General features: G+C 40.6%; 1 protein-coding gene across 1 annotated transcript; it reads left to right on the top strand.

Moving 5' to 3' along the window:
• The first annotated feature begins 299 nt into the window (after positions 1-299).
• Positions 300-9,480, top strand: rpl8 (ribosomal protein L8). The gene is made up of 6 exons (XM_041211864.1): positions 300-321; positions 950-1,096; positions 1,274-1,415; positions 2,849-3,067; positions 3,777-3,892; positions 9,274-9,480. Exons 2-6 carry the CDS (start codon positions 959-961, stop codon positions 9,430-9,432), a joined length of 774 nt encoding a protein of 257 aa, XP_041067798.1. The 5' UTR covers positions 300-321; positions 950-958; the 3' UTR covers positions 9,433-9,480.
• The last annotated feature ends 1,249 nt before the right edge of the window (positions 9,481-10,729 follow it).

Raw genomic sequence — 10,729 nt, 5'->3', positions numbered from 1 at the left:
CCGTAAATAAACCGGGAATCCTCAGAAATCAAGCTGCTGGTTGATAACTGAAAAGCCGCAGGCTCATCGGAAATAGAACAAAACTACAATTCCCGTCATGCAGCGCCAAAGACACGTAGAACCTTTTCTGATTTAACAAAAAAAGCGCTTTCAATTTTTCCTTGACAAAGAATAGTGTCTATAATCTTCAAAATAATCGTCTTCAATTTTTGTGCATTATTTGTGGAGAAATATAATTTTTCCAGGCCACGCACTCGATGGATCCGGAAGAAGTAGTCGCGTGGAGGTGATGACTTCCTTTTGCTTAGGCGTCCGCTCGAGGTATGGGTAGTGGAGACTGGCAGTGGCAGTGAGAATCCAACTGCAATCTCTCATTTAATCAGCCATCCGTTTAATATTTTCCAAGCAAATTAATCAGTGTCATGTTGATGTTACTGCCGTGAATATTGTTTATCAAATATCCTGTTAGATGGAAGTTTAAAGTAAATTTTGGTCCAGGCTCCTGTTCTAAGTAACATGGAGCCCGACTGTGAAGACGCAGCAACTTTGGATGGATAACGAGGAAAAACTACTGACCGTTTTAGCTTTTCCCCCCTCCTCGTTATTTGGCATTCGTAGGGATTGGGCTTTAAATTGACTCCTATGGGAAAGTGGGGGTTGGAGGGAAGATAAATTGAATTCAGACTTCAGGCTTAGTTTATTTTTGTAAAAAGTTGGAAAATAATTTATAATGTATAACTTTAATAATCTTAAACATGTTTACTACACACACTTGTAGTTTTACATTTAATTGACTACGTTTCAGCCTTGCCAAAAGGTGGAACACTTAAGTCACTTTTAAATGGAAGCAAAATGTCTGGAGTTTTGAATACTAATTAGGTTGTTATAACTTTTGGAACAGCTGGGGGGTCTAGAAAAGAAATCACATTTTAAATTTTGTTTTTTACAGTAGTATACAATGGGTCGTGTAATCAGAGGTCAGAGAAAGGGTGCAGGCTCCGTCTTCAAAGCTCATGTGAAACACAGGAAAGGTCCTGCAAAGTTGAGAGCTGTGGACTTTGCTGAACGTCATGGTTATATCAAGGGCATTGTCAAGGCAAGTATTCTTTCAGGAAGGATTTTGAATTTTTTTTAGATAATCTTTCTGTCTATGGAATTGAGTGTTTAAGGGTAAAGCAATAAACACTTCTCTAAAATCAGCTTAACTGCTTAAATGGATAAATTCATGGCAGAGTTAATTGCAGAGTGATTAGGTTCCTGGTTTGTTTTGCAGGATATAATTCATGACCCTGGTCGTGGTGCTCCTTTAGCAAAGGTGGTGTTTCGTGACCCTTATAGGTTCAAAAGAAGGACTGAGTTATTCATTGCAGCGGAGGGTATCCACACTGGTCAGTTTATCTATTGTGGCAAGAAGGGTAAGTTGAGAGAAATTATATAATTGATTTTTTTCATTTAATGTAGTTTACCCATGCCATGCAAACCTGGAAGGCTCTAGGTTAATCCTGCTCTGTATTTAGCTGGTTGCCAGAAAAAGTAAATTTGTGACAGACCCGAGTTTAAAACATTGACATTTATAAAATGCATATGGCAAGGAGGGGAGGGGGGTGGGGGTGGGGGGTCAGTTTTTGAAGCACAACACTTGTGATATTTCATGTCATGAATATTTTGCATTATATTAGTTGTGATTAAACTCATCCTGTCATGTCATATACTACTTGAATCCTCTAAGATTTGACTCCAGGATGATGTGCTCCACCAGAGTTCAGGCCTCCAGTCAGATGCCTGAGTGCCATCTTGACTGCCTCACATTCACATTCTTGATGTTAACAGCAACTGACTTGAAATTCTTCATGTTTCTTAAAATTCTCCTTGCAGTTTTGTAGGTTCTTTTAAAAAGTTTTTTGGAAATGACTCTTCCCATTGTTGGAAAGATGGATGGGATTCCTACAAATGTTTTCTTCTCCCTCTGTGTCTAAGTATTCCTACCTTGACAGCTACTGAGGAAACGCTAAGCATGCTCTTTCCTCTATCAATGCTCACATACTGACACAGCCTTCAAGGCCATGGAACCTACTTCCTAGTTGTCATGTTTATCTGAAGTGTCTATCTCTATGTTCCCACATCAAATGCTCTCCTGGTTCACAATGATTCTTGCCACCCTATATCTCTTCCTGTGCCTGTAGCCTCCCCTGCCACCTCCATCCAATCAACCCCAGCCATTTACAAAGACCCAATTGTCAATTGGGACCACTATACCAACATTACCGAACTGCTGTAGATTCCTCAGTTCTCAGTCGTTTTTTGCATTGTACCTGAAACATGTAAATTTCTATCATCGCATGTATCTTGGAACTTTTTTTAAAAGTAGGCTTTCTGTTTACTGCATTTCTTGATCTGGCTTCTGCTCAGTAATAATGTGGGGTGGTGTGGATTAATATTTCCTGTAAATCCAAATGGCATTCCTACCAGAGATTGGTGGGATTCAACTCCACATTGGCATTTACTTCGATAACTAACTTGGCTGCATATTTTGTCCATATCAAAATACCAAGAAGCTTGAGATGAGCTGCAACCACGTGATACATGAAATACTTGTCTGTAAATATTTACACAAATGAAAACTGGTTTAAAATTAATTGTATTTTGTTTCTGATTTAATCAGTGATATGTGTAATACAACTTATTACAAATCTTTGCAGTGTCTTGATATCTAGTTTGTCGAAGCTTTGACAAAAATGGTTTTTAGCAATGTGTATAAATATTGTAATTATAAGCAGTGTGCTGTGGAAAGTATCATAATTGTACCAAAATTGTAGGCGCAAACTTGCAAAATCTTTCTTGCTTGCAGCTCAGTTGAACATTGGAAATGTCCTCCCTGTGGGTACTATGCCAGAAGGTACCATTGTGTGTTGCCTGGAGGAGAAGCCAGGTGATCGTGGTAAACTTGCACGTGCTTCTGGTAATTATGCCACAGTCATCTCCCACAATCCTGAGACCAAGAAAAGTCGTGTCAAGTTGCCATCAGGTTCTAAGAAAGTTGTTTCCTCTGCTAATAGAGCTATTGTTGGTAAGATTTCATTTACTCCTCTCTGACAATTTTTTGAAAAGTTAGTCTTTCTAAAAGTTCTGCAGTTTATAATGATAAATATTTATTGCATATATTCAATTTTTGGATTTTAACATGTAAATGAATAAGTGAGCTACATCCAGAATTAGGAAGAGAAAACATTTGGTTCAGGATTTATATTTCCTGTAAATCAAAGTGGCATTCATTCCAGTCAGAGATTGGTTGGATCTAACTCCACATTGGCATCTACTTCAATAACTAACTTATCTGCATATTTTGTCCATGTCAAAATATCCAGAAGTTTGAGGTGAGCTGCAACCATGTGATGCATGAAATACTTGTCAGTAAATATTTACATAAAAATGAAAACTGGTTTAAACTTAATTGTATTTTATTTCTGATTTAATCAGTGTTATGTATAATACAATTTATTACAAATCTTTAGTGTTTTGATATCTAGTTATTTAACAATTGCTACAATGAGTAAATGACAAGTTACTTTAAGTCAATTGGTAGTACAGAATTTGAGTATTGCTGAAAGAAAGAAGAGACATGCTTCTCTTTTTCAGCAATACGCAAGTTATTTTTAATTCTGGTGACCTTTTATTGAAGTGATTGGGGTAGTAACATTTGAATAATGGGTAACTTAAGCTACTTACCATGCAAATCTCTTTGTATATTACTAGTCAAATATTTACTTTGATTGCAGGCGTTGTTGCTGGTGGTGGTCGTATTGACAAACCCATACTGAAGGCAGGTCGTGCTTATCACAAATACAAGGCCAAGAGAAATTGTTGGCCACGTGTCCGTGGTGTGGCTATGAATGTAAGTGAACAGTTATTAAGTGTTCCCATGTATGGTTCACCTCCTGCTCTCTTGGGCCTCATTCTTGCTAAACTGCTGACCACCCAACTTCTCGTCCTAGCCCCCACGCTAACTGACATTTTAAATGGTGTTCTCTCTCTTTCAAAGCTACTGTTGTTACCTCTCCCAAAAAAAACCCTCGACCCATTTGCTCTTACAATTCCCTTCTCCATTTCCTACCTCCCTTTCCTCTCCCAAGTCTTTGAAGATGTTGTTGCCTCACAAATCATGTCCATTTTTCCTGCAGCTCCATATTGAACCTCTCCTGTCAGATATGGCTGCAACCTAGGTCATATTCTCTGTAATTATAGTGCACTAATCTTCCTTGTCTATTATTATTTCTCTGTAGTCTGTCACCAGGTTAACCACATCAGTTTCATGCAACAGCTGCTCCTCGCTTGATCAAAGTTATTTTATTGATTCGAAGTCAGCGAATCTGTCAAACAATGGTTCTCTCCCACACCGTTGTCTCTAGAGTCTACCCAACAATCTATCCATGGCTCCCTGCAAATCCTCATTTACACGCTGTTTCATGTAAAATCATCCACAGACATGTCAGGTTCTACATGTATGCCCCCTCTTCTACAGCAGTCTCATGTTAAAGCTGACTTTTCAACTTTGGTGTCGATCCACCAATGGCAACTGTGACTTCTGCCATCTGTGTCCTGAGCTTTGCAATTCCTTCCTTAAACCTCCCACCTCCCTATCCTTCTCATTTAAGATTTTCCTTAGAACCTACCTCTTTGACCAAGCTTTTAGTCACTCCTAATATCTCCTTTGTTGATTTGGTGTCAAATTTTGTTTGGTTACACTGCTCTGAAGTGTCTTGGAACTTTTTCTACATTAAGGGTGCTATATAAATGCAAAATTGTTCATAAAGTTCTGATCTAAGGCATTGGATTATAATTTCTGCTTAGAATTTTCTTGCGTCTATTCTCATTCTGGCTGCTACTCGAGACCTGAGGTCATCAATTCTATTTCCACTTTTATCACCTTCCCCTTTTTTACTTTTTTCTTTTCCCTGGTACAATCCTCATCTTTGCATCCCTTAGACTTAAGTAGCCTTGAACTAGTTCTGCCATTCACTGCCAGATCTGGCTGGACCACGTAAAGGCACTGTCGGATTCTGCTGTCATCAGCCAAAGTTGCTCACAATTCCAGAATGATCCTGGAATACAAGGATAATTCCTAGCTTTTCTCTGCTGCAAACAAAGAACAAAGAAAGGTACAGCACAGGGACAGGCCCTTCGGCCCTCCAAGCCTGCGCCGATCATATTGCCTGTCAAACTAAAACATTTTGCACTTCCGGGGTCCGTATCCCTCTATTCCCATCCTATTCATGTATTTGTCAAGCTGCCCATTAAACACCACTATCGTACCTGTTTCCACCATCTCCTCTGGCAGCGAATTTCAGACATTCACTACCCTCTGTGTAAAAAAACTTGCCCTGCACATCTCTAAAGTTTTCTCTTCTCACCTTAAATCTATGTCCCTTAGTAATTGATTCTTCCACCCTGGGAAAAAGCTTCTGAGTATCTACTCTGTCCATGCCACTCGTAATTTTGTAAACTTTTATCAAATCGCTCCTCAATCTCCGTTGCTCTAGTGAGAACAATCCGAGTTTCTCCAACCTCTCCTCATAGCTAATAACCTCCAGACCAGGCAGCATCCTGGTAAACCTCCTCTGCACCCTCTCCAACGCCTCCATATCCTTCTGGTAATGTGGTGACCAGAATTGCACGCAATATTCCAAGTGTGGCCTAACCAAGGTTCTATACAGCTGCAGCATGACTTCTCAGCTTTTACATTCAATACCCCTGCCGATGAAGGCAAGCATGCCATATGCCTTCCTGACCACCTTATCCACCTGCGTTGCCACTTTTGTGACCTGTAGACCTTTATACCCAGATCCCTCTGCCTGTCGGTGCGCTTAAGGGTTCTGCCGTTTACTGTATAATTCCTACCTGTGCTAGACCTTCCAAAGTGCATTACCTCGTATTTGTCCGGATTAAACTCCATCTGTCATTTCTCCGCCCAAGTCTCCAACCAATCTATATCTTGTATCCTTTGACAATCCTCTTCACTATTTGCAACTCTTCCAAATCATTTACGTATACTACAAACAGCAAAGGTCCCAGCACTGATCCCTGCGGAACCACTAGTCACAGCTCTCCATTCAGAAAAGTACCCTTCCACTGCTACCCTCTCTCTTCTATGACCAAGCCAATTCTGTATCCATCTTGCCAGCTCACCTCTGATCCCGTGCGACTTTACCTTCTGTACCAGTCTGCTGTGAGGGACCTTGTCAAAGGCCTTACTGAAATCCATGTAGATAACATCCACTGCCCTTCTGTCGTCGATTATCTTTGTCACTTCCTTGAAAAACTCGATCAAGTTAGTGAGACACGACTTCCCCTTCACAAAACCACGCTGCCTCTCACTAACATGCCCATTTGTTTCCAAATAGTAGTAAATCCTGTCACAAAGGATCTTCTCCAATAATTTCCCTACCACTGACATAAGGCTCCCCAGCCTGAAATTTCCTGGATTATCCTTGCTACCCTTTTCAAACAATAGAACAACATTGGCCATTCTGCAGTCTTCTGGGACCTCACCCATAGCTAGTGTCATCTTAAACTGTCATCTTAAACCGCACTTCCCTTCCATCTTTGCCTCTAACGAGTGCAAAGAGCTCATGAACTACTTCTCTCACTAAGATTGAGACAGTAGTTCTGCTGTCTCCTCTTCCCCGGCCTGCCAAGCCGAACTTCTTTCAGGTACCCTATTTACCCAGGACCAGATAGGTTCCAAGGTTTTAAAGGAAGTGCACGAATTATAATCTTCCAAGTTCTCTCTTCAGGAACCGTTCCTTTTGATTTATGCCTTTCACTATGCTATTTAACAAAGTGAGAATGGGAAATCAGGGAAACAAATCATTTAGTCTCATCTGCTGTCAGGAATTTGCTAGTGTCTATAATTGAGGATCAGGTGACACAAATTTTCAAAATGTTCAAACTGATCAGGAAGAGCCAATGTGGCTTTGTAAAAGAGTAGGTCACATCTGATGAACCTTATTGAATTTTTTTGAAGAGGTGACTAGAATACAAGGGGTTGGGGGGTGTGGAAGTAGCTACCGTTGTACCAAGTCCTGGTTAGACCACACCTGGAATACTGTGAGCAGGACTGGGCACCAATCTTATAAAGGATGTATTGGTTTTGGAGTGAGTGCAGCATAGATTTACTAGAATGGTAACCTGGACTACTAGGGTTAAATTACCAAGAGTGGTTACACAAACTAGGGTTGTAATCTCTGGAATTTGGAAGGTTAAGGAGTGATTTAATCAAAGTTTTGATCTACCTTATTTCCACTGGTTGGGGTGTCTAGGACTACGGAGCATAGTCTTTAAAAAAAAATCTTTCAGGAGTGAAATTAGGAAACAGTTCTGTACGCAGTTTGGAACACTCTTCTGAAAATGGCAATTTGTGTTAATTTTTAAATCTGAGATTGATAGATTTTTGTTAACCAAAGGAATTAAGGGATTTGGGGCTAAAGTGGGTATAGGAAGTTAGGTTCCAGATCAGCCATGGTCTTATTCAATTGCAGAACAGTTCCTGTGCTAAATGGCCTACTCCTGTTCTGATGTTCACTGAGCTTGCACCTTCCTTTAGTTTCTCTCTTGTCGCTTCATGTTAGCTGATACTGCTAACGGTCTCTCTTTGGGTACTGTTCCCCCCTCTTTTCCAAATGAGGTAACATCATCCCACTCATCAAAAAAAAGGTGACCCCCTCCGTCCTTGTAAATTACCGCCCCATCTCCAACATACCTTTCCTCTCGAGTCCTTAAACATGCCCATCTTTCCTGGAACGACATGTTTGAATCCTTCCAATCAGGTTTCTGTGCTGCTAAGGCATTGAAACAGCTCTTATGGAAATCAGAAATGACTTTTTTTAACAATGTGTTTTTCTAACAATGGTAACTATATCCTTTTGGCATTCCTGAGTCTTTGAGATAGTTGACCACACAATCCTCCTCATATCTCTCCACCTTTCAGCTACATGGCTGCACTTGCTTGATTCTATACTTATCTATTGAGTCTTAGCCTGAAAAATCACCTGCAATGGTATGAATTTCTGCTCCTGTACCATCAACATTGGTGTCCCCCCAGGATCTGTCCTCTACTCCCTATTTGACATATGCTGCTCCCTTGCCAACATCATTCAAAAATGTGTCATCGGTTTCCATATGTACATTGATAACCTCCAGCTTTACTCCACCATCTCTAAATTGTCAAACTGCTTGTCTGACATCCAGTCCTGGGTGAACAGAAATCTATTTCTGTCTGTGAAGCACTGGGAAATTTTATTATGCTAAATGTGCTAGCTATATAAATACAAGGTATTTGTTAATTATAGTATTTGGTCCTCTAAATTTGTTTCAACTACTTTGATCAGAAATGATTTATTACAAGTTATCTTTATTCTAAAATTCTTCTGGGATTTAGTGATGGGTGATTTAGGAGATTTCAAAGCTTGCTCTGATATGATTCTCAGCTGGCAGTAGTTGCATCTAGATATGTGAACCATTCACAATCATTTATTTTAGTTGCGTGGAAGAGTCAAAATTGACTGAGTCTGTATATCACCTTGGTCTTTGTGATCTTAAGCACAGCAATGCACAACTTGCAGTGAAGGCTTGAGACTGTGAATGCAGGCTGAATCCGTTTATTGTTAGATTAAACCCATTGATGTTGAAAAGCAGAGAGATTTTGGAATTCCAAGCAGCTCAAGTAGATGGGACCATAAAAAAGCTTAATACTGTATTCTGCAGCAGCAAGTACAGAATATAAAAGCAAAGATGTATTGATGTGTACTAACATTTTGTGTGTAGGAGTAGTCTGGGCTCTTTATACCTTTATAGGGCCGACGTTGAAGCAACAGAGAGGATACGGTGTGGATTCGATCAGGTGTTGTTTCATTAGAACAGAGAATTAGTTGTTTGAAAGTTGTTTAAAATGAAGGAATAAATCAGTACATATAGCCTTTCCAATCATGGGGACTAGAACAAAGTGACATAAGTAAATATTCAAGCAAGAAATTTACCAAGAGTAGGAGGCTGTGGATAGTTTGAAGCAGAAACCATGGCACTGTTTATTATAGGTTGGATAAGTGGTTGGGTCATATGGAATTAAGACATTCACAGGTTGTGGGTAAGCACCACACGTGCTGAGTAATTTAATTTCCAGGTTGTAATTTCTATTAGCTTTGGTGTATACAAAATTGCATTTACCGACAAGAATTGTGTGGTACAGGATTTGTTAACCCATCTTTTTTTTTCCCACAGCCTGTAGAACATCCTTTTGGTGGTGGTAACCATCAGCACATAGGGAAACCATCAACTATCAGGAGAGATGCTCCAGCTGGTCGTAAGGTCGGTCTCATTGCTGCTCGTCGTACCGGTAGACTGCGTGGTACTAAGACCGTCCAGGAGAAGGAGAACTAGTTAATGTAACTGCACAAATTTGCCACAATAAAAATGAATGAAAAAACACCACTTTGTTACTAGTATAAAGCTGGTAGTTATTTACAAGAATAATTTCGGAAATATACTGTCCAGTACAAAGACTATGCTGGTGTTTATGTTCCATATAGGCCTCCTTCCACCTTTATGTTATCTTACCCATTAGCATAATTTATTCCTTTCTCCTTCAATTATTTATCTATGGGGGAAACGATGGTGTAGTGGTATTATCACCGGACTTGTAATCCAGAGATCCAGGTAATGCTCTGGGGACCCAGGTTTGAATCCCACCACAGCAGATGGTGGTGGAATTTGAATTCAATAAAAACCTGGAACGGTTTAATGAGGACCATGAAACTGTCATTGATTGTCATAAAAACCCACCGGTTCACTAATGTCCTGTATAGAAGGAACATGTGATCCATTGCAATTGACTCAAATGTCTCCTAAAATGGCCTAGCAAGTCAATAAGGAATGTGAAACTGGATGGGCCACCTAGCATCAACCTAGGCACTGTAAATGACAACGACAAACTGAACCCTGTTGACCCTGCAAACTCCTCGACTGGGAGATGGGAGAGGTGCCTCACAGAATCAGACTTTACAGACACCACTGCCAGGACAGACCCAGCAGAGGTGGCAGCACAGTGGTATACAGTCAGGAGGGAATTGCCCTGGGAGTCTTATGTCAACTCAGGACACCAAGAAGTTTCATGGCATCAGAAAACAGGAGCAAGGAAACCACCTGCTGATTACCAAATATGACACCCCCTTCAGCTAATGAATCAGCACTCCTCCATGTTGAACACCACTTGGAGGAAGCACTGAGGGTGGCAAGGGTACAGAATGTACTTTGGATGGGGGACTTCAAGAATGGCTTGGTAGTACCAGTACAGACTGAGTTGGCTGAGTCCTAAAGGACATTGCTGCTAGACTGGGTCTGCAGCAGGTGGTGCAGGAACCATCAAGAGGGAAAAGAATTCTTGACCTCATCTTCGCCAACTGTGGATGTATCGGTCCATGCCAGTATCGGTGGGCATGACCACCACACAGTCCTTATGGGAATAAAGTCCCGGCTTCACATTGAGGATACCCTCGTGTTGTTTGGCACTAACACTGTGCTAAATGGGATAGATTTTGAACAGAAATAGCAACTTATCCATGAGGTGCTGTGGGCCATCAGCAGCAGAATTGTACTCTACCACAATCTGTGACCTCATGACCTGGTATATCTCCCACTCTACCATTACCACCAAGGGAAGAGATCGACTGTGGTTCAA

Source organism: Carcharodon carcharias, chromosome 18 (genome assembly GCF_017639515.1).
Source record: "Carcharodon carcharias isolate sCarCar2 chromosome 18, sCarCar2.pri, whole genome shotgun sequence".
In the NCBI taxonomy this organism is placed as follows: Eukaryota; Metazoa; Chordata; class Chondrichthyes; order Lamniformes; family Lamnidae; genus Carcharodon; species Carcharodon carcharias.
The sequence above is the reverse complement of the archived record's forward strand: the minus strand, read 5'-3'. Positions and strand labels throughout refer to the sequence as shown.